The sequence below is a fragment of the Symphalangus syndactylus genome, chromosome 6, assembly GCF_028878055.3.
Source record: "Symphalangus syndactylus isolate Jambi chromosome 6, NHGRI_mSymSyn1-v2.1_pri, whole genome shotgun sequence".
Taxonomy (NCBI): domain Eukaryota; kingdom Metazoa; phylum Chordata; class Mammalia; order Primates; family Hylobatidae; genus Symphalangus; species Symphalangus syndactylus.
The window spans coordinates 117,371,697-117,396,675 of record NC_072428.2 but is presented as its reverse complement, the minus strand read 5'-3'; the positions used below and the strand labels follow the sequence as shown (position 1 = coordinate 117,396,675).

Sequence of the window (24,979 nt, the reverse complement as noted above, 5' to 3'; positions counted from 1 at the left end):
ACCCTCCCCGAGTTTCAGTTCCACTGAACAGAGAACAGCGAGAGCAACAGTTTGGTGGCCGAGCAGCCCGTCTCCGTGGGCGCGCACGCCGCACCGCGGGCCTCACACCTCACCCTGGGCTTCGGCTCTCGGTCGGCCCGAGACTCCCGCCGCGGCCCTGGTGTCCCCTGCCCCGGTTCCCTCCCCTTGGACACGGCCCTCGCGCCGGCGGCCCCGGTCTCCTCCCCACCGGCCGTGGCGGGCACAGCGCGTCGCCTACCCACAGGCGGGGGCGCCGGCCGGGCGCATGCGCGCGGCTCTCCCGGGCGTGCCGGCCACACTCCCCCCACCCACTCAGTGAGCTTGTCACTTCCTGCCCTCGCCCCATCTCCGTCCGGGGTCAGTCAGTCGCTCCCTGTCGCTGCCGGAGAGTCTCTGCTTCCCCGTTCCTACGCGCTCCGCGGCGGTAGCTCGGACTCTCCGGAGGAGGGGGCGACAGAGAAAAAGGCTGACTTAATAAAGTTTCCTGAAACAACAACTACTACCGAAAAGGCCCAAGGTGGGGGAGACCCCCATTCTTCTCCGCCCCTCTCCTAAAGCCTGAGGGACCGTTGCAGGTGGAGCGGCGCTGGTGGGACCCTGGTTGCGGCGGCAGCCGTTGCCCCGGCGAGGGGAGCCTCAGGTCCTGCCCGCTCCGGTTCCGGCTCCTTCGGTGGTGGTGGCGGCGGCGGCGGGTGCTGCCGGGCGGTTCCTCCTGTCAACTGCCTCCGCCCGCGTGCCTCCAGCCTAGCCACACGGCGCGGAGGACGTCGTGAGCCGCCGCCGCAGTCGCCTCGGCCCGCGGAGGGACGTGGTGAGCTGTGGCGCTTCCGCGTCAGCGCCGGCGGGGACTCTTTCGGAGCGCGTCGGGCCCGAGTCCCGGTTCCCTCGCGTGGTCAGCGGAGGCTGCGCCAGGTGGGGCCCGCAGCCGCCTCCCACGCCAGGCTGTCCCCGCGGCCGCCCGGCCTGCCTTCCTTCCTTCCGCCCGCCCGCCGGCCCGCCCTAGGAGTTGAGTAAGTTGGGCGCACTTGGTTGTGGGGACGGGATCTCCGCCAGGGAGACCCCAACGCACGTGCGTAGCGGGAGGGCGCGGCGTGGGCCAGCAGCCGGCGGGAGCGGCACCTCCGTAGTCCCGGAGCCTGGCGGTGCCCGCCGCGCTCTGCGCTCCGTTTCTGCGCGCCCGCCCGGGACGGCGAGGCCGCAGCCGCCCGCGCTGCCGGCCAGGCCTTCGCCCTGCGCTGCGCACCCGAGGCTGCGTTTCCGGGTAGGGCGATGAACCTGTGTGGGGAGTTTGGGCTGCAGGAGGGTTTTTGCGTCTTTCTGTTTTCTTTTCGAGAGGGAGATGCGGGTCCGTGGAGGGAAAGCGGAGAGCTGATGATGGGAACGTATCTGGAAAATGCAGCCAGTGCTCCCCAGGAAGTTCAGGGCGAGTGACGGGTTTGTGCTTCTTTCAACAGCCACGCCGCAATGAAGAGCTTCTTACAGTGAAAGCAAAGTAGGTCGAGTCCACTGAAAATGCCTTTAAGGGACAAATACTGTCAGACTGACCACCATCATCACGGATGCTGTGAACCAGGTAGACCCCTCTTCGTCCGCAATTGCTTTGCCCTCCATCAGAGCCACTCTGCCTTCTCTTTCTTTCTAGTTTTTTTTCCTCCTGCCCCAGTAGTCATTCTTAAGCAGGCTATGATATTCCCCAGCATAAGCCAGTTATGAAGCTAAAAGCTTGTGCAAACAAGAGGTCTCCCCTGCTTGATCCCTTAAAAAAAGTACTGCAAGTGTCACCTTAAATCATTTCCACAAGATCAGTCGCTCAGTCTTTCTTCTTTCTCTTTCAAGGCATCCTGCAGTTAATATACTCCTATGGTCTGTAAATGTTTGAAATTGAAGAGAAAGGAAAACGTAGAATACTAGATTTGTTGTCGTGAAATTGTTTCACTGAAACTTTAAAAATTAAAAGTTTCTTAGGCATTTTAATCAGCAAGTAGTTCTGAAAGTCTAAAAGTGAGTTTAGTTTGGGTTTTAAAAGTTTTTTGAACTCATTGGGAGAATGAGGTTTTGCTAAGTGCAACCTTTAAAAAAATTTCTTGGGCAGAACATATTATATTGCAAAATAAAAGAGAAATCTCTTTTTTATTTAGGTAGAATACATAATTATTTCCAGGATATTTTATGGAATGAAACTTGCTTTAGTTGAATTTATCATATGAAAAAGTTTTTCAGAGTCTCATGAAGAATACTAGCAAACTTTAATTTGATAAACTTGATATACTGTTGACAGTTCTGCTTAGAACTTTGATATGCTTTATGACAATCATTAAAAGGTATAACTTAAAAGGGAATCATTGAATGCATACCATCACTAAATCAAATAAAGGCTATGCTATTCTAGTTTAAAGGCAGATGTTTATCATTATTTTTGACCTAAAAGTTATTAGATTTTTAATACATTTGCTTGCTTTTTGTTGGAGTATTGTAACTGCACATATGTACTTGGATTTTATCACAGTAGTGTTCATTTTAGGTAATTTTCTGATTAATGGAAAAAAATGTCATCAGTAGAAGGGAAGATCTTCCATTTTAAGAAAACTTTCTACAGATAAGGATAAAATTCGTACTACAACCCTATCTCTACTGTACTTGGCTGAGATCAGTAATAACTTACCTGTACTAATAAAACAGGCAATCCTTGGATGGGATCCAGTTTCTATTGAACTGATCTTGACCTGTTTAACTTTCAGGATCCTTTCACACTGCGTATTTTGTGTACTTGAACTGCAGATATATCACTTATGTTTTACTGATGTTGAATGGAGTTTGCTAGTTTTGAACTAAACAGATGTGAATGCCATTTAAACTAATGTTCCACTGACCTTTTAGTCTAGTTTTTTTTTTTTTTTTTTTCTGAGAACACTTCTAATCATTGAAATTGAATTAGTTAATGAAACCATCTTATTTAGGAAGAAATTTATTTGATCATTCATTTCTTTAACAAATTGTTATTGAACATCTATTGAGAGCCAGGCACTGTCGAAGGCAATGGGGATATAAGTGGTGAACAAGACACATAAAATCCTTTCTTTATAAAATGTTTGAGTGGGAAGAGATAGACATAAAGAAGTAAACAAATAAGCTAATTTGTGATTATACCTTATTTAGTATGTTCTGGTAATGAAAGTTTTCTGAAGACTTTAATGTCTTTAAAGATATTTTCTAGACTTGAACTTTTTAATGTGTATTGAGATGTTTTTGCTTGTTTTTTTTTTCTCCCCAACTAGCAGGAACTCAGATAAAATTGTATTAGTTTAAAATTTTCATTATCTTTTACTAGAAACTTTTTCCATGCAGGTTAATTTTCAGACTTACCACGTCAACAGTAGTTATTGTTTTCTTGCCTTGTTAGCTTGAATCAAACTTTCTGAGAATTTTGTTGAATGGAAAGCTAGAAGTTTGTTATAGGGTAGTTCATTGTCATTATTTCAGGGGAAGGTATATGCTGAGTGGGTAGGATATTTCCAGGACTGAAAGAAATATGTTGTAGTGTGATAGCTTTTAAAAAATCATGTCCACAGATGGAGGGAAGATGACATGTTTGATAAAAATCTGTCCACATTTGGATTAGGAATACTGGGTGAGTCTCCAGAGGAGATCAGTATATTCCTGATGAGGCCATTCTGCCTTGAAGAGATAGGTCAATTTATAGTGAAGGGTGGCACTATAACTCTGACAATGTGTGTATTTTCTTAGTTATGTTTAAAGATTTTATTAATAGAAATTTCCAAACCTTCAAAACTAGATGATGTGAGGAACTTGATGTAACCATCACACAACTCCATCAGTTGTTGTTACATGGACAATCTCTTTTCTTCTATGTTCTCTCCTCCCCTCCTCCCCCAATTACCCTCTCTACCTTCCACCTACTGTCTCTCCCCCTAGTATTTGTAAGCAAGTCCCATACATCATAAGTAGAAGGATCTTTTAAGGGCCTTGTTTTAAGGGAGGAGAGACTCTTACAAAAGTCAATGTTATATTCTGGGAAGTGTGTTTTTGGAAGGGTGTAAGGAAAGATGTTCTGAGGATTTGGGTTTTTTGGTTGGAGAAAGATTTTTTTTTTTTTTTTCTAAATGGTCTTGTAACCTGGGTGGGTCTGATCTTGGGAGGATGATAGGATATGTAAGAAGCAATTTTATAAAGTATTAATATAATAAAGTTTTCTAGAGTTGAGAGTATGTTTTCAAGTGAAGGAAGAATTGTTTCTTTAGAGTGGGAGCTACACAGATGTGTATACCAAGTCGTTGTGTCTAGGCACAGCTAAGCTAATCCTGGGCTTATTTTGAATGTTATCTCAGGATGTGTATATGTTCTGGTGGTAGCAGTGTTCTGAGGGTGATCGGTAAGAATATTTAGCTTTAGCTTTAAAATGAGATGCTGTCATGTGGAAGTGGAAGATGGTGTATTTTATATAGAAGGTTTTCTGGAACACATTTGTAAATGAAGGAGCTCTAAGGAGAAGAGTCTGTTTTTCCCAGTATCCTTCCCTTATTTATTTCTGTTTTTTCATTCTTCAATTCTAGAATTCTTGCAACTGATAGAGGCAGACTTTGAAGCATTTAGTTTTTTACAGTTGTGTGGGTTTTCACCCTCTTTTATGTAGTTATTTTTTTTTGTAAGTAGTTACCTGTTGCTATAATGTGCAAATAGGAGAAATCAGTTTATTCAAGTAGATGATACTGGTCTGTTTACAAACTTCTGTTTTCCCAAGAGGTTTAATTCTCTTTCTCTAAGATTTTGAAAAAAGATTTTTTAGTTTTTGGTGTCAGGAAAACAGTTGATGGATACATGTTGATGGTAGTGATGGTAGAATGTTTATTGAGCACTTACCATGTCCCAGGCTCTGTTTTAAGCAGTTGATCTACATTAGCTTATTTAACCCCTGTACAACCCTATAATTTAAGTACTTTGAAAATCTCCATTTTAGACGTGAGAAAAGAGAAATCAGAGAGTTTAATTTGCCCTAATTGTATCTAGTAAATGGCAGAAAAAGAATTTAAACACTGAGAGTCCAGGTCTGGATTCTTATGTTCTTAATCGCTGCAGTTAGTGCCAATGTCAGATATTCTCAAAATGAGTGTGTGTGTGTGTGTGTGTGTGTGTGTGTGTGTGTTCTTAATCTAAAATACACCTAAATTAATTAATTAATTAATTTGTTTATTTATTTATTTATTTATTTGAGTTAGGTTTGCTGTGTTGCCCAGGCTGGAGTGCAGTGGTGTGATCACAGCTCACTGCAACCTCTGCCACCCAGGCTCAAATGATCCTCCTAGCTCAGCCTCCCACGTAGCTGGGACTAGAGGCATGAGCCATCACACCTGGCTAATTTTTGTATTTTTTGTAGAGATGGGGTCTTGCCATTTTGCCCAGGCTGGTCTTGAACTTCTGGGCTCAAGTAATCCTCCTGCCTCGGCCTCCCAAAGTGCTGGGATTACAGGCTTGAGCCACTGTACCGGGCCAAGTTTCTCTTAAAATTGGGGAAATTTTGCTTGATGAAATGAGTTGATCCTAAAACATCATTCCTCTTATTTGTGTACACTGAGCACTAGACTTGAAGCATAAAGGAGAATCTAAGCCTGTATCTATATACATAGTACAGTAGGCTAGTTTAGCCCCCCTATCAGAAAGCTAAGTACTGTCCAAGCCTAAACCCTGAAGCAAGAGTAGCACACATTGTTGAAATCACCCTTCATTTCTCCTCACACTAAGCGGGCGGTCCTGTGTTACGATGGTCATAGTTGAGTAGAACATTACAGCATATTTAAAAAAGATAATTAAAATGGTCAGTTTTTCTCCACCACAATATTTGATAACTGATGAAGAAACCCAGTTTTGCTTTTCTGTTGCCTTTATTCATATTACTGTAATTCATTATGTATCTATACTACTAATCTGAGAATCTTGGGAATTAGGGATAATATAAACCTCTTTTATGTAAAAATGAAATTTTTAATTTTTAAAATGGAAAGATTATTTTTACTTATTGTAAAAATGTATCCTTTCTAAAATGCGTACTTCTAAAAGCCAGACTCTGAAGCAGCATTGAAGTGTGAGGCAGAAAGCAAACATCATCCCTGAAAATCCACCCTAACAGCATTTATACATATATACAAATATATATTAAATTTATATATTTCTGCACCTACCTATGTATTAATGTAAATGGGATCATATTCTATAACCTGTGTTTGTTGCTTAACAATTCTTGCCATCCTTTGTTGTGAATACACATAGAACTAGTTCATGCTTTCTAACAGCTGTGAAAAAGTCTGTCCTATGGACATTTCATAGTTTATTTAATCTGGTCACTATTAAGAGACTTTTAAGTTGTTTGAAATTTCTCTTAATTATATACAGTGCTGCAGAGCACTACAGTGAACACTCTTCTGCATCCATCATTGTGCACTTGTTCAGTTATTTCTTTAGGCAGTGATTTTTGACATTTTGCTCCCAAATATCCAGAGTTATACCAGATTATCCAGAGGGTTTTGGAATGGTTTATGAAGTGTGGCTAGGCCACCATTGCCTTAGAATTTTGATTAAATATAGTGGTTCCTCTTCAAGGGGAATAAGAAGGCAAACATGAAGAATGTGTGCTAAATAATACCAAAATAGTAAGGTCTTTGTATTGAAACCTAATATCTAGCCTTAAGTAGCCTTAATTTAGCCTTTAATTGACAATAGTTTTAGTTTCTCCATTGTTTCATTGTGCCTTACAAAGATGATGGTTAATTATATATATATCTACATATTATATATACGTGTGTGTTTGCGGGCACAAGTGTGATTATCCTTAATGTAATTGTAGAAAGCCATTGTTTTACTTTAATAGTAAATGATTTAAATAACCCTTTTTTTGTGGGGATTGGGGTGGGTGTTTGTCTTCCATGTAGTTTATATCCTGGAACCTGGAGATCCTCCTTTGTTACAGCAACCACTACAGACATCCAAATCTGGTATTCAACAAATAATTGAGTGCTTTCGATCAGGTATGAATGTTTTAGGATATATTTTTCAATCTTCACATAGTAGTTAAAAACTACCTAGAAGTCCTTAGAAATAATTTTTAAAAAACATTAAAATGTATATGTTGGCTTTCTTTATAGAATATTTAAAATTTTTATATTTTAAAAAAGTAGATGTATAAATATTGACTTGGTCTAGAGATTATTCTTCAGTACTATATATGGTATATTAATTTTAAAATAAATTTGTTTAGTATTATTTAAAGAAATATATTATGTGGTGTATTTTCTGGTAAAGCACTTCTTAAAGATCTGTTGATATCTTTTGGCATGTTTTGTGTAAACTCTCAAAAGGCAGTAAATTATTCTGGGTCTTCATGAGCTTTGGTACAGTAGATTACTCAGAATGTCTGAGATGTCATTTGTTCTAGGTTAATTACCTTATTTATGTTTGTGTGATTCACCTTCTTCTCCCTAACCCTTGAGTTTGTGGAGTTTTGGTATCTTTAATAGAGCACAAGATAGAAGAAAGACAATATTCCAGCCCTGATATCTTCAGATAGATTTGCTTAGATTTTATTTTCATTAGCTGATAATAAGAATTAGCTTTATAATAAATATAATTGTTAATTGCAATCCAGTGTTTTAAAATAGGTATTACTTACAACATGTAAAATGATTGGAAACTGTTAGTGCCCCTATGTTATCAGTGAGATGTTAGGTTGCTGTGATTCCTATAATCCACTTGTCCACCCCTTGTGTATTTGGCTTCTCTGACATTACAGAGTATTCACTCAGATGTGAACAAGCAAATAAATATGACTGATGGACACTTAGAGGATTAGAATACCTTGTCATTATTTTTTAAGTCTTAACTACCTTAATGAAAAATTTCTGAGGTTCAAAGGAAAAAATAATTCATATGTAACTACTTGTTTTGTATTCATAAGAAATTTTTTGAGATGCTTCTTTCTAAATTGTTATAAATGGGGAAATCATATATTTGCTTTACTTTAGGATTCTAAGACATAGAATCTAAATTAAAACATTTATTTTTTCTCTGACTCTCCAAAAGATCCATTTCTTAGACTTTTCATCTGTAGTACTCATGGCATTGCTTTTATTTGTATTTAATTTAGGAAGTATTGCTTGTATACCAAGTGCCTATCCTTATGTTGGATGGTGGTATAAACTGTTTTAGGGATTTTTTGTTGTTTGATTTTTACTTTTGATAATTGCGCTCAACTAACAGATAATTTATAGGTCACATTTTCTTGTGATAAGTTCAATTAAAATAGAATTTTACTTATCAGGGACAGTATTTATATTTCTGGCATAACAGAAAAAATAGTTGCTGCTTGTTTTAGCTACTTTCAGAATAGAGATTAAAGGGTTTTTTTGGTTCTTATACCATGGAAATGACAGCAATAGCTTTTCATATTTAGTAATATTACTTGTTATAGTTTTCTTTTTTAAAATTCTTAATTTGGAATTAATGAAGTTATACTGTGTCAGTTTATTATAGTGTTTTTTTATTAAGAAGTTAGAATTAGTTAAGTCATAAGTGCTTTGACTTGTTAAAAAACCGTCTTTTCAACAAGAACCTGTACCCAAAATCTGTGTGGATACAGAATTAAAAAAGATTCCAAAAATCTTTTTTAATTTTAGAAGGCAAATATTTAAAGATTAATTATTTTCTTATTGTGTTGTGATCATATCTGTTCTCAGTGTTTGTCGTATTTTTACTCTCTGAGCTAAAGAAGTGAGGCAGTGAAATGGGTAATTTGAAATGATATAATTCCAAAGCCATTTTATGTTGATTTTTTGAACTGTGTTCTTTTTAAAATGATATCAGCAAATTTGCCTTTTTTTTTTTTATTTAGGCAAATTCTGAAAATACTATTATTTTAATTTTCTGAGTACCCAACAGTTTAAGTTAGAGGTGATTTAGAAATATGCTGAGTTGTAAAAAGAAACTTAATTTTGGATTAAAAGAAGAATTAGTTTACTTCATTACTGTATCCTGTAACTAAGAAATTTTAATTTCTTCAAGATAGTAATCTCTTGCATTTCTGGTTAATCTAATGTCTACTATGGTAGCCCTTCTTTAGCACTAAGGCATTTAAGTTGAGACTGACTAAAACCTTGGGAGAATGGTACGGAAGTCTGGACTGTATAACTTGGGGACAAAGATCCCTTCTAGCTCTGAGGCTCTGTTCTTCCTATTCCACTCTACTCCCAAGCACACCCTCAATGACTCATCTATTTCTAGGCTCTTTCCATTACAATTAGGTCACACACATTGCATTTAGAGAACTATCCTGGTGGTGCTATATATCTTTGACATATTTGAAGATAGAACCCTGAAGTCCATGCTTTTGCTCTTGTTAACCTATAGGGTATAAATCAGGTTGAATGGTAGTAATATGTTAGGTTATCTACCTTTATCTTCAAGCTCAGATAGTTATCTTCAACTGCTGTATCATCTCCTTTTGTGTCTCACCTTCTGCCTACACTGGGCTATGACCAGGTATTAATTCCTATACAAGCTGGAAGTTCGTAAAAGGTTCTGTCTTATGAAGGAGTTGACTCATTTTTAATGTCCACCACTTGATGTGTGCTATACTGACTGCTTGACCAGTTTTAACCCATCCTGTTTGCCTGACACTTCAGCTTTTGCTTTGAACTGTTTTCTTGGATTTAAATTACAAATTCTTACTGACTTCTGGTATATTTTTATTAGTCTGCTTAACTTGCAAATTAAGTTAAATGGGTTTTTCTTTTTATAATAAGTAATATGTGTCTGTGGTTTTAAATAGTAAAGTACAAAAGGGTATAGATGAAAAAATAAGTTTCTATACTATTCTGTCCTTCAGTTCCCCTTTGCTCAGGCAACACTGCTGCATGGTTTATGTGTCTTCTTCCAGAGACCTTTTATACATATACAAACATATATCTGTCATTTTCTTCTTAGCACAAATGGTAGCTGACTCTACGTACTCTTGTGTACCTTTGCTTTATTAACTGTAGATTCAACTGTTTATTGTTGACGTCAGTCCATAGATAGATGCCTCATTTTTTAAGAATCCTGCGTGTTTTGCAGCTGCAGGTTTTCCACTTGGAAATTCCTGATGATTGGCTGACTTGAGACCTGCTGTTTGCTCTGAACCCCTGGTTTCTTGTACTACCTTGACTGTGCCTTACCCTTTGTGTAGTCTTGCTTTGGCTGTGTCATCCTGCTAGGATCATGTTTGTAATATGGTGTCTTCAGATTTCCCTTCTCTCTATAACACTTTCAGTTTATGTTCCTTCCTCTTTGACCTCTCTCCCCAAACCAAAACAAAATTTTAAATAGCAGATAAAAAGTGTACTACCTTTACATATTTATTAAATATCTTTTATGTGTTTATTAAATTGGTTTAGTTGAGTTCAGTATTCTTTCAGAATCTCTTAGTTGTCTGCTAGAGGCAAAGGAACTATGGAATGCCCCTATGGTTAGAAAGAGAAAAATGAGGGGAAAAGAGAAGGATAATCATTTTGTCTGGTATTCAAGACTGGTCTTTAATATGAAGCAGACATCTTCTTTTTAAATTCTTGAAATATATAATATTGTAAGAAGAGAAATATATAATTTGTAGAAAAAAGATTCTACATGTAGAATATGCTAGAGCAGTACGTGCAGGGAACTCTTTTTTTGACTCTTAGGGAGGAATAAATTGTAACTTTAATTGTATGGTAATGAAAAATGAGAATTAGCTTCATGTGATGTTTGCTGTCATTATTTTTCCAAATTTGGGTTTGGTCATTTAGGCTTTTTTTTTTTCTCCTTAAAACAACTTTAATTACAATTAGTTTAATCTCTGACTGAATGGTGATGCTTCTGTCCTGATTCTAAAGGCAAAGCGTAGGGTGGACGTGATTTTTGTGAGGTACTTAGGAGAGTGCCATACCTATGATGGCTTTTTCTTTTTTTATTGTTATATAGCAGTTATAGGAAATTTAAAGTGGGACTTTTTTTATAAGAAAAAAGTAGATTTGTTTTCCTTACATTCACATTCAAAGCATGTCATCTGATGTTACATTCCCAAGACAACAGCCATTTATATTGGTCTGTGAGTTTCTCAGCTGGGGAAAGACCGTATCTTTCATATTTCCAATGAGTAACAGTGTACCTGGTATTTAATATGTGCTCAATAAGTGTTTGTTAGATTAAACTAAAAGATTCCCCAAGTAGGCACTGTCCTAAGATAATTTTATTCTACTTATAAGTTTATTGTGGTATGTGGCAGTGCTCTATAATTAACACACGTATATGTATATTTAACCAACCCTTATAGGTGATAGTTTTAGGATAAAACTTTCAATTTCTTAAGTTTTCTTTGTATCTTTAAATCCTTATGTTAAGGATGATCAGTAAGAAATTTCCTTCAGGAGTTGTGATGAGGAACGTACATTTATTTACTTGCAGTGTTTGGATGATATTGTAGTTAAGTGGTCATCCTAAAGAAGATTGAGTTTATGTTTGAGCCAGTAGTAAGCAAGTAGTATACCATTTAAGAAGCATTCTTGTCATCACTTAAAATGGGCATTGACCAACATGTCAGTGCATTAAGTAAGAAAATGAAACCTTGTCTTTGTCTAGCAGAGTTAGAATTAATATTGTCATATTGTAATGTGACTGCCATGAAACCTAATGTAAAATTGAATACTGATTCCTTTTGAAAAAATATTTTAAACATTTTCACCAGTACATGCAATGCACTTGCCATTAAAGAATAACACAAGATAAACCCTTGATGAAGTTTAAGTAATTTTTATTGAGCACCTATTACGTGTGAAAATCTGGAATATACGGTCGTTAATCTTTAGCTATCAAAAGCCTTTCCTTTGGAGGGCTGGATGTTTGAAAGGTACTGATCTATGTAAGCAGTAAGTGGTGATTTCTAAGATAATTTAAAACCCTAAGGCAAGAAAGAGAGCAATATAGGAAAAGAAGAAGGAAGTCAGCATAGCTCTCTGTTTCTCAGCATCAAGAGCTGTGGAGGAACTTTATGTTGCTGTCTAGATGACCATGTCTGTTGTCTCAGGTGACAGGAAGTTTTAGCTATTGACAGAGGCACTTACAGTTGGCTGTGTCCAATTGTAAGTGAGCAGAGCAATCAGAAAATGGTAGCTGACTTTGAATAAACCTATTCTGTCTCCATGGGAAAAAATAACAAAATCTTAAATGGTGACTGAAACTAAGGGAAAAACTTTTATTATCTCTGTTTGTGGACTGAGACACACCTTATTTTTCTCGTTTGTTAAATATGTAAGTGGAATTAGAGAAGTTTTAAAGTCTCATTTTTGACTCCTCAGTTAACTTCACATAGATTTAAAAAATCTTATTTTTAGAGAAGGTTTTTTAAATACATAGAGCTCTGTAGTATTTCATTTAGCAAATGTCAGTCATGCATTATCCTGAGAGCTGGGGTAACGGTGAGCATCAGAGATATCTTCTCTCTTCTAATCTTCCAGTTGAATGGGGATATGGAAAAGTAATTAATTACAGAACAGTGGATAAGCTAGTATAGATGTCTAGGGTGCTATGAGAGTGTAGGTAAAGGATTTTTAACAAACAAACAACAACAATAAAAAACAGAGAAGAAGTTGATTATTGAAGGCTTCCTGGAGGAAGTGACATCTATACTGGGATCTGAAGGATTATTAGAAGTGAGTCAGATCAGGAAAGTGGGAGAATGTTATAGTCAGAGAGGAAAAAACATAGGTGAAGGCCTGAAAAGTGAGGGAAAGAGAACATGTGGTGTATCTGTGGACCTGAAAGAAATCTGGACTGCTTGGATCAACAATAACACACACTTTCTCTCTCTCTCCCTCTCTCTCCCTCTCTCCCTCTCTCCCTCTCTCTCTCTCTCTCTCTCTGTGGGGGGGGGGGCAGGGGTAAGGGGAAGCATTTGTGATTGATAATTAAGATTGATTAGTTAAAGTTAGAGGCAAATACTTTTTTTTGGATGTTTATTGAGAATAAATATGCAGTCCCTACTGAATATAACTTAACTGTATAATTAGGACTAATTAAGAAATTGATAGTGTCTTTATTTTTCTGTGATTCAGAACCTGGTAGGCAAAGTGATATGTCTGATTTAGAGATGCAGTCCTATATTTTACAGTTGACTATTTTTTATGTATAACCTCATGTTGTTTACAGACTGATTATTTTATGCTTTAAATCTGCAGCCATGTACATGTATCCTATTTAAATCTTAAAGTTGAATTCTTAAGTTAAACCTAGTTCACATTATTTTGGTGTTCCTCTTCAATCTTTTTTTGACTATCCTTAAAGGCAGAATTGAATCTGTATTACGGGTCTAGCAGGTTTCGTAGTTTAGAATCAGTGTGCAAAAGTTTCCTGTTTTCTTCCCACTGCTACTATACTCACCTACACTTCCTGAGAAATATATATAGGTCAATTAGGCTTAGCCAAAGCATGTTTTAAAATCAGTCTACCTCTCATAGTTTGTCACTCACTTATGAAGTTAACTATGAACTAAATATATTAGCAGTCCGTTGCCAAGATATTTTGTAATGTGAAATGGACTTCAGAAATATATATATTTCTGACTTCATATATATATATATATATATATATATATGAGAATTTAAAGAATAACACTCAGGCTATTCTCTGAATCTTTTTAAATTTATGTTTTCTGATTTTGTGGTAATAAGGACTAGTGGAGTAAACATAGATTTGGATTTGGGAAATGGTAGAAATTATTTTATTCTATACATTTTTTCCAGTAGAAACTCAAGTATATAATTTCCCTGGGATTTAGGTTCATATCTTCTTTAATAATTCTTCAACTTAGGTTTGGTTAGGTTTGTTCTATTTTACAACATGAGTAAACCAAAGTACAAAGATTATAAAGCTTTTTAAGGTCATACAAGTAGATAATATCAGATTTGGAATCTCTCAAGACTTAGTAAAGTTGTGATAACCTGGTAACTTTTTTGCAGTAGAATTTTGAATGCTTGGATCAAAAATAATTATCTCCCTCTCTCTCTCTCTGTGTGTGTGTGTGTGTGTGTGTGTATGTTGTGGAGGTGGGGGAAATGATTTTATCATCATTTTCAAAATGATAAAATACACTTCAAAGATTAAATGTAAACAGATTGCAAAAGATTGAATCTGAGCTATTTAACATTTATAGACCCTACTATATTAATTATACTTCTAAGATAGTTTATACTCTTTAGTAGTCCCAGAGCTTAATAGATGGTTAAGTGCTTCTTAAATGACACAACACTTTGCACCTAGACAGTCTTAAGGATATTTTTCAGGGTACTTGGGTCTTTTCCTGTTCAAGTCAATATATTGTCAATTTAAAAAAAGTTTTAATTTGAGGAAAGTAAAGGTACATTAATTAGTAAAGTAGTGCAGATCAGTTTTGCCACCTTACCTGTGGCAAACAGCTGTAGGAAAGTAGTGACTAAAGACCTTCCATTTGTATTTTATTTCTGGTGGATGTTTTTATTTTAAAGATCAGGTGCTTTTTGCCATTTATTTTTTCTCTGCCTAAAGATATTCTTTCATAGTACTTGGATTCCCTAGATTAGTAGCGTTTCTTCAACAAATAGTTTTTGAGCATTATAAGAGCTGAATACGTTACACTTGTAGATAAGATAGGCTTATTCTTGGCTGCTTTGGAGTGTATAATCTAGTAGAGAAGACAGGCATTAAACTAGTAATTATATCAATACTTAATTGTAATTGGGGTGTTTTAAGGGAGAAAGACTTTGAATAAATTTATAATGCTGTCAAGAGGCGTGAGCAAAGTTCAAAATTATGTCTCAGTATGGACAAAGATTCTCTACTTTGTAGAGAATCACGCTAAATAGCCATAATCCCGTGTTGGCCCAGAACCTGAAGTAATTTGAGCTGAATTTAAAAAGAAAAGTCACAGGCAATCCTGTAATACAGTTTTGACCTTCTTTAAGGAATAAGGGGAAAATGTATTGAAAAACTCCTTGCTTACTTCCTAATACAGAAAAGAGCTTGAAAGAACCAGCCAAAAAGTTTGCCAGGGAATAATGGGGGAACATTTAATTTTTCTGCCCTACTCCAAATTTATTAAATCTGAACCTCTAGGGGAGGGCTGTGTACATCTTTATTCCCAGCTCATTGTAATGATTAACCTCATGTCAGAACCACTGCCTTGGGATATATCAAGAATTGATTGGCTGCTGAAGTGGGAACGAAGCATCAATTTTAGTTGTCCTGATTTCCAAATGATAGTAGGGTTTTGCTTAGAATTTAGTCTATAACTTAGTTCTAAATATACTGTGGTAGAAATTGGCAATGCCTATATTTTGTTTTCAGAGAGTAACTGCACTTTTGGTCTGTCAACAGTGGTTGTCCAGTTTAAAAGTGCATGTTAAAGTTACATTTTGTATTAAGTTTGTCTTTTCTTTTTTCTCTCAGGAACTAAACAACTTAAGCATATTTTATTAAAAGATGTGGACACTATTTTTGAATGTAAGTTATGCCGCAGTCTCTTCAGAGGATTACCAAATTTAATTACCCATAAAAAATTCTACTGCCCACCAAGTCTCCAGATGGATGACAGTAAGTTTTATTCATATATTCAGTTATGCATTTTACAGCTAAATATTCTTATACTGCAACTATACATTTGCATTAAAATGGTATCTAGTTACTGATAATTTGATAATGATGTCTAGTTACAGGTAATTTTTAGATGGAGATGGAGAATAAAATGAAATACTTGACTCAATATTACATTCAGTTTCTTAGGTACTTTCATATCAATGCTTTCCACTTGGGTTTTCCTAAAGATGACATATAAGAGGTTAGATTTAAGAGGATATTTATTTGTATTAAAATGTTGGATATTGTTTTAGAATGTTTATATGGGCCATAAATGGATTTTCTAGTTTATATTACTTTTTACTTGTTTATTCTTTAACAACTTGCAACCAGATGTGACTGATCACTTATTTAGATTTCCCTTAAGTAAATGAGAAGGTTGGGAATAAAGAGCAAAGAATGAGGTAAATTTGTTCATTTCTTGGGAATGGTGGAGGGCATTAAAAAGTCTTTATTAATCTTTCTAGTATTTTCTAGGTCTTGATTTGAAGATCAGTTTTGTTTTCAGAAAAATTTAGATAAGTCATTTTCTCAGAAATTACGTTATGTTACAGGCTGATTTGAGATCCAGTATAACTTTATATGATAAAGGCAGATAGCAGACTAATATAAAGTCTTTCTAGAACAGAGTGTTTGTTTTGAATGCAGTGTATTGTCTCTGTGTGATTAAGCTGGCAGTATATCTAATGTTATTTTCTTTCTTTAAAGAATTAATGTAAATTTTAAAAAATTCAATATTGGGTTACCTTATTATTTCTTGTTTAGGGATTTAACTCTTTGTTGACTTACAAAATATAGAACTTACTTGGTCAGTCTGATACCATAGATGCATTGTGGATTCTGTGCATTTTTCAACTTAACCTTTTTGGGATTGATATGAAATGCAATCTCCAAATAAGTATGGCTTTAATTATAATGAAGCTGGTTTAAAGTATATTATAGAGCATTGATTAAATACAAATTTTGTATTTACCTAGAAATTTTTCCTACTGCTATTTTGATCTTACTATTCTCTCATTGAGATATAAATTAAAAAGCAGTCTGTAGAGATTCATTTCAAATCTAAACTTTTAATTAAAATACTAGTAGAAAATTAGTTTGTCTTTTGGTAGTTATTTATTTTTTGGTTGTAGAGTTAACTTATAGAGTGAAATGGTAAATGGATTTGCTAGATTATTGTGCACTTGTCTTGGCAATACTCATTCTAGAAATACTTTTGTGAAAGTGTTTTTCTTATAGACACTACTTTATTCATCTTAAAAGACAGATGAATAGACTAGAAGAGCTATAATGAATCACTTCCTGATTGGTATAGATACGAGATTTGGTACTAAATTTGTAGCTAGATTGTAGAGTAGTAATACATGGAAACCTAACCAGTGTTAGACAACTCTGTTACAATAGGATAATTGATTGTCTGTAGAGGGTGTAATTATTGTACAAGGAAATAAAACTACTTATGATTTTTAAATAAATGTGTATAGTTTTTAATCATTTGTTTTAGTAAAATTGTGTCGTGTTAAGAAGACGTAATAGGACTGAGTTTAGCAAATACTTCTACACATCATCCCATTTATGTTTACATATTTGCTTACAAATCTTTCGTTTTCATAAGATGCTCAAATAGACTAGATTAGATTAGACTATTATGCATTAAGTTAATAGGAATGCTGTTATGTTTTCTAAAAAATACCATTTTTGTTTATATAGTAACATTTTTCATGCTGTTTTATCAATCTTGAGTTACGAGAATTTGAGTTGCCTTTGCTAGTCTAAAACATTCAGACTAAAAATATGAAATATCGTTTTTATTATTTAGGACACGTAAGTGCTTATATATTTTATATTAAGGGCATTTGAAGCAAAAGTAGCCCTTCAGATTATATATGTTTCTTAACATTTTTGTGTATCATGATGAGAATTTAAAGGAAATTTTAGTTTAATACTAGTTTTTATCTTTGTAGAATACTGAAAAGTAGATAATGCTCTTATAAAAATAAACTGGTAATAGATTCTGAGATAGAGGTTCATAATGTATCTTAAAATATTAGAGGGCTACAGCAGGCCAATTACTTCAGATTAAAATGTTGTTTTTTCCTTAACAGACCTTCCTGATGTAAATGATAAACAAAGCCAAGCCATACATGATCTCCTAGAAGCCATATATCCAAGTGTGGACAAACGAGAATATATTATTAAGCTAGAACCCATAGAAACTAATCAAAATGCAGTGTTTCAATATATTTCGAGGACTGATAATCCTGTTGAAGTCACAGAGTCAAGCAGTACTCCTGAACAAACCGAAGTTCAAATACAGGAAACTAACACTGAACAGTCAAAAACAGTACCAGTTACAGATATAGAGGTGGAAACTGTAGAGCCGCCTCCTGTTGAGATTGTTACAGATGAAGTTGCACCTACATCTGATGAACAACCTCAGGAGTCGCAGGCTGACTTGGAAACTTCTGACAATTCTGATTTTGGTCACCAGTTGATATGTTGTCTTTGTAGAAAAGAATTCAATTCTAGACGAGGTGTTCGCCGTCACATTCGAAAAGTACACAAGAAAAAGATGGAAGAACTAAAAAAGTACATTGAGACACGAAAGAATCCAAACCAATCCTCTAAAGGACGCAGTAAGAATGTTCTAGTTCCATTAAGTAGGAGTTGTCCAGTATGTTGTAAATCATTTGCTACAAAAGCGAATGTAAGGAGGCATTTTGATGAAGTTCATAGAGGACTAAGGAGGGATTCAATTACTCCTGATATAGCAACAAAGCCTGGGCAACCTTTGTTCCTGGATTCTATTTCTCCTAAAAAATCTTTTAAGACTCGAAAACAAAAGTCGTCTTCAAAGGCTGAATACAATTTAACTGCATGCAAATGCCTCCTTTGCAAGAGGAAATATAGTTCGCAAATAATGCTTAAAAGACATATGCAAATTGTCCACAAGATAACTCTTTCTGGAACAAACTCTAAAAGAGAGAAAGGCCCTAATAATACTGCCAACAGTTCAGAAATAAAAGTTAAAGTTGAACCAGCAGATTCTGTAGAATCTTCACCCCCTTCCATTACCCATTCTCCACAGAATGAATTAAAGGGAACAAATCATTCAAATGAAAAAAAGAACACACCGGCAGCACAGAAAAATAAAGTTAAACAAGACTCTGAAAGCCCTAAATCAACTAGTCCGTTGGCTGCAGGTGGCCAGCAAAAAACCAGGAAACCAAAACTTTCAGCTGGCTTTGACTTTAAGCAACTTTACTGTAAACTTTGTAAACGTCAGTTTACTTCCAAACAGAACTTGACTAAACACATCGAGTTGCACACAGATGGAAATAACATTTATGTTAAATTCTACAAGTGTCCTCTTTGCACTTATGAAACTCGTCGGAAACGTGATGTGATACGACATATAACTGTGGTTCATAAAAAGTCATCTCGTTATCTTGGGAAAATAACAGCCAGTTTAGAGATCAGAGCTATAAAAAAGCCTATTGATTTTGTTCTAAATAAAGTGGCAAAAAGAGGCCCTTCGAGGGACGAAGCAAAACATAGTGATTCAAAACATGATGGCACTTCTAACTCTCCTAGTAAAAAGTATGAAGTAGCTGACGTCGGTATTGAAGTAAAAGTCACAAAAAACTTTTCTCTTCACAGATGCAATAAATGTGGAAAGGCATTTGCCAAAAAGACTTATCTTGAGCATCATAAGAAAACTCATAAGGCAAATGCTTCCAATTCACCTGAAGGAAACAAAACCAAAGGCCGAAGTACAAGATCTAAGGCTCTTGTCTGGTGAGGAACAGTTACAGAGTTTTGCTTTTTTACCCCCATCGAACTAAAAAAAAAATCATTTGACCATAATTTATAGCTGGTTCCATTTTAACACGTTTGCTTCCATATATCTCATGGCAATGGGAACTGCAAGAGTGATGTGCATATTGCATTTACCTCTTCAGTGACCTTTATTCCAGTGGCTTGGGAACAAAATTAACTTCAGAACTTATCTTCCACAGGACAATGCAATGTAGTTATAGGTAGATGGCACAGGGTCAGTGCTTTCCTTTTAATGTTGTAAAATGTATACATTTATATTGGCTTATGTTTACAATAGAGGTCTTCTGTTTAACTAACTTTGCACAGGTTTAATTTGATTCAGTGATTTAGTCTACTAATTAATGAATTGTAGGAAAGTTAAATATATTAGAATGAACTTGTGAAGCCGATAATTATAGGAAAAAATCTTTTGAGGCACTGTAATTATTGTAAAAATTAATCTGTGACGGCTAAATAAAGTGCTGCACTCAGAAAAAAAAATCCCTGAATTGAATTAAAAATGATTAGCATTTATCATTTACTTTTAACATAGTGCTTCCAGGCAAAGGGGGAAAGTTGGTAAATAGAAATTTGGATTTTTTTTTCCTTCTCCTTGGGAGTATGTGTTAGTTACTGTTTTTTAGTTTTGATCTATGGAAACAATGCTTATTTAGGTCCCAAATGCTTCCCTCTCTTTTTAATAAACTTTTTGGTGATAATTTTAACATAGTTAATATTATTAACTAGGGATTTTTTTTGTGGTTGTGTGTTGTAAGAAAAGTAAAATTCATATTTGGAAGAAAGAAAAATACTACTTTTTTTTTTTTTTTTTTTTTTGAGATGGAGTTTTGCTCTTGTTGCCCAGGCTGGAGTGCAGTGGTGCAATCTCGGCTCACTGCACCTTCCGCCTCCTGGGTTCAAGCAATTCTCCTGCCTCAGCCTCCCAAGTAGCTGAGATTACAGGCATGAGCCACCACACCTGGCTAATTTTGTATTTTTAGTAGAGATGGGGTTTCATCATGTTGGTCAGGCTGGTCTCGAACTCCTGACCTCAGGTGATCCGCCCACCTCGGCCTCCCAAAGTGCTGGGGTTACAGGCATGAGCCACCGTGGCTGGCCAAAAAATACTACTTGTTAAAGAAAGTTTTGGAACAAATGTAGATTTTTAAAAAATGCAATATAAAATGAGTAGACTGCCTATACTTTTCACAGGTCTATATATATTTTAAAAGTTCACCTTCTATACCTGTGTCCCTTGTATTAAGGCATTTAATGTATTTAATGAGTATTAAATTAGTTTCAGATTCAGGTTCTAAAGAAAAATATTAGTTTGAGTGCTGTGAGGGTTAAATGTGGTTTGATTATCACACATGTTTTTATTTGTGTGGAAAACTTGAGATGAAACCATCTTTTAGAAGTAATTTACTGTTGCATAATTTTAAAAACAAGGTTTTATTAGTAAACTCAAAAGTGTTCATTTATTCCCATTTCTCCTCAGATAACTTCAAGTGATGTACGAAAAGGTTTGGAGTTCATTTTTGTGGAAAGACTTTAAATTGGTGTTAGAACCACTAAACATCTTCAAATGGTACTATGAGGAAAAAAAGAAAAACATTTTTCTAAATATTCAACTATAACTGCTGTTTTCTGACTAAAATAATAACCATCTAACCACTTGTTTCTAAGGCACTGCCTATTCCAGCACTTTCAAGTAGCTGTGACATTACATGTTGTCATCACAGTCAATCAGCTAACCACCCTTGACCTTGTGCATTTGGTCTACAGTTTCTACAAAAATGTTACAAATTTTGTTTTCTAAACAATTTGTTGATTAAGTGATCAACAACCTGAAGAAAATATCAATTTTTAATTGACAAAGACTTTATATCTTAGTGATTTTAGTTTTGTTTCTCTTTATTTGGCAACATTTTCATCTGAATTGTATAGATATATGATTTTCTAGTGAGTGTATGTTAGGAACAAAAGACAAAATAGTATCAACACATTATAAATATTTAGCTTACTAAATATTTGTAATTATTTTTACATCCATTTATTTCTAGCTTGTTCTCCAGCACTTAAGTGTTTGAAAGTTTCATCCTAAAATATATACCACAGGAAAGTTCCAGTTCATTTTCATGCATGGATCATTACATTTTTCACTTGTAAATGTAGGTTTTTATGAAAATTAAACATTCCCCTATTTTTCTTTAAATTTTATACAAAGCACTTTAATGATAGATGCAACCTTATTTTTCAGTTCCTATTTTTTTAAAGACCACACATTTACTAATGTTAATATGAAGGTAATAAATAGCTTACTGATATTTTATGGATGCAGACAATCCATGCACAACCACTTCTTATGATACTAGTTTTTTCCTTAAATATTGCTACAAAAGGAAGATGCGGGTGTAAGCCCTGATTTTTTTTCTCCCAAGAAAAATCTTGAAGGACCACTTTAGATAATATTTGATTCCTACTGTAAAATTTAGAAAATGATGAATTCTTGTCCATTTTTATAATCAAGTTTTTAGGAAAAACAGAAGTACATCTATCTTTATGAAATTTTGGGCAGGTTTTTGTGTATCAATATTTTGTACTTTTTAAGGAATATTTTATTTTTTAGTTATTTGTGTCAAATTATAATTATAAAAGGTACAGCAGAAAATATACCATGTTTTTATATAGGTTCACACCTGTACTTAGGAGGGACCCTGTCCATCTATATACTTTTTGTATAAAATTTTAAAATGTTAAAGATCCACAAGGTCTTAATAAAATGATTCTATAGATAGAAAAACATTTACCTTCCCAGTGCTTTGCACTAAAATATACTGTGAAAGGAAACTAGAAAGACTGTAACTATTGCTGGAAATGTTCTATATTGAATGTACATGCTCTTGTTGGAAAAATGTACTATATGTGATGGAAATAAACCAGACTCAAAGTTATTTCAGCTAAATGTGCTTCAGCAAAGGTGCATTGGTTGAAACTTAAATGTTTTATTATCAAATTTAAACTTATTCAGTGACTATGAGCAGCTACACTTGAATTATATTCTGATAGTTTTATTTCTAAGAAATAGAATAATAATTTCTCTTTAATTTAAAAACAGATTTACTTTCCCACATATTGAAAATTTGTACTTATAGATCTAACTTTAATAACTAATAGTATAATATATTTAGGGAAGTAAATGTGTAGGTGGTATTTCATTTATAAGCCATCTTAATTAGTTGCACATTATTAAACCTATATGTTTGACTTTTGCAAGGTGTTATCTTTTATGCATTCCTATACACAAGACATATTCCAAAGATATTTTCCAGATAAATGCCGATAACCCCTGAAAAGATATGAGGATTCCTGAAAAGCTTGGGGTTGCTCTTTGCAGCATCCTCTCATTTGTATGCCAGCCTTTCCCTCTCTGCTTGCTTGTTAAAAATACTATAGAGAAGAAAGAAAAATTGATGTTGGAGGAGGGGAGCCCATTGCTGGAATTCCCTTACTCTACCCACCTGTTTCTACAGGGACCATTCAGTGTGTCTCCTCCGTAGTAATTCTGGGGCCACAGAATAGGAATCTAGAGGAGGAAATAAATGAGAGTTCCAGGGCTGTCAAAAGATTTCATTTGGGTTATGTAGGAAAAATAGCACTGTGTCAGTACTTGCCTAAATTAGAGAGATTGGAAACATTTTATCATAATAGCTGAATTAATGGATAATGGCATATATAAGAGAAGCTGAACTAGGACCAGTTTAGAAAGGTAGAACAAACAAGTGACCAGAAAGTATTATTCTTCGTATTCCTTTCTGGTCTTCATCCTTCCTGATTTGACTTGAGCTCTGTCATTTCAGGGGCTCAGGCTTAAGGCTCTTGAGAAGAGGCCTAAGAAGTTTGTGCCAGAAGCTTTTCTGCATGTAGGCTACATAAACACATATTTAGGTGACTGTTTATTGTTATAGTGAGGATTAAAGCACACAAAGAGCCATCAGAAACTGCTCATTTTATATAAGACCTATCTGGCCATAAATTATATCTACCTTTGCTGCTATTTGATCAATTAAGAGTTTTCCTATAGAATTCAACTTACTTTCCTTCCTAAAGATGCCTTCCATTCCTAAGTGTGGTGGGAGAGGAGAAACAACAGGTATAGGTTGCAGTTCAACTTCATAAGTTTGAATAGTGCAAATGAGAGCTGAAGTATAGCTGACATTGGGCAGGTGTTCATTAGACATGCCTTGAATACACAACAACCATTTTTTTTTTGGTTTATGTCTCTATTCCCTCCCCCTCCCCTTTACTCTTTAAGAAGAAAACCTTTGAAGAATGTACACATTACCCATTCTTAGGTTTTAGTTTTTTGTCTAGTTTTGTATATATAAGTTTTTGGTTGACACAGGTTGCTTTAGTTGTTGAAATGTACCTTCAGATTTTTTAGGAATATATTTATTATATTACTTTATGGTCAATAGTCTGTTCTACTCAGTTTGCATTAAAGAGCCTATGGATGCAGTAGTGGGGAGTTAATGATTTTGCTGTGGCATGAGGCTATGAGTATAGAAAGAGGAATTTCCCTATAGGTGTTACGGTAAATACATGTGGAGATAGGTAGAAGTGGCTATCATTCATTCCCTGTTGTGAAGTTGCAAAAGATCTCTTCAAATAGCATGACTTCTGAAAATGAGATAGAGATGCTTCAAAAATTTTGGAAATTATGTTTCCAGGTATCCTGCAGTGACCCATTGAAGTATTCTAGATCCTTAGTTTGGAGTTGGAGAAGTTACTTTTCTAATGGAATCCGTAGATTATCAGGATTATGATTTAGCCATGGCATTCAGTTGATCTGAAGCCAAGCTCTAAGATATGTGTGGCAGGATATTGGCTCTGCTGTTAGACAAAATCCTTCTGTACTCTGTGCTATCCTTTCGTCTCTCTTTGACTTTCAGAGCTAAAGGGATCCTTGGTATTGAAAAGGAATAAGGATCAGCAATTTCAGGAATAGTTGTTCTGTGGTTTTTGAGGCATTAAACACATGGTAGAATGCAGATTAAAAACATGTCTCACTTAAAACCTACAATTATTTTGGCTTTTCTAACTTTCCAAATTCACTTCTCTTCTCCTAAATTGTTTCTATACCCTATTCCTCTGAGCTTCCAGCTCCTACCTTGCCTTTTTTTCTTCTAATTTAATAGAAATCATTAGTACCAAGATAGCTAAAGTGTTTTTTGGAAGGGTAAGAGAGTGGAAAATGCAGCTCATTTCCTCCTGAATCTTTATTGCTCCACACCAAATTTGGGAGGCTTATTATTTTCAAGCCTCTTCCTCTACATATTTTCACCACTACAACACCACAAACAAAAAGGGACCTAGCATACCATAGGTGCATCTGTTTGAGAAAATGCCCAAAGTTGGAGGTTTTGGTGTTTGTGTCCACTCAGCAGAATTAATTTGC

General features: G+C 35.6%; 1 protein-coding gene across 8 annotated transcripts in view; it reads left to right on the top strand.

Moving 5' to 3' along the window:
* The first annotated feature begins 349 nt into the window (after positions 1-349).
* Positions 350-24,979, top strand: part of ZNF800 (zinc finger protein 800) — a 47,236-nt gene continuing 22,606 nt past the window's right edge. The window contains exons 1-6 of one of the 8 annotated variants that reach the window (XM_063642226.1): positions 350-538; positions 1,476-1,594; positions 6,963-7,058; positions 15,517-15,660; positions 17,808-19,500; positions 21,020-22,793. In XM_063642226.1, coding sequence (XP_063498296.1) covers positions 1,534-1,594; positions 6,963-7,058; positions 15,517-15,660; positions 17,808-19,500; position 21,020 — 1,995 coding nt within the window. In that variant the 5' untranslated portion in view covers positions 350-538; positions 1,476-1,533 and the 3' untranslated portion in view covers positions 21,021-22,793. Of the gene's footprint in view, positions 1,032-1,475; positions 1,595-6,962; positions 7,059-15,516; positions 15,661-17,807; positions 19,501-21,019; positions 22,794-24,979 lie in introns of those variants that run through there. The other 7 variants (XM_055283885.2, XM_055283884.2, XM_063642227.1 and 4 more) reach the window with 7 other exon arrangements.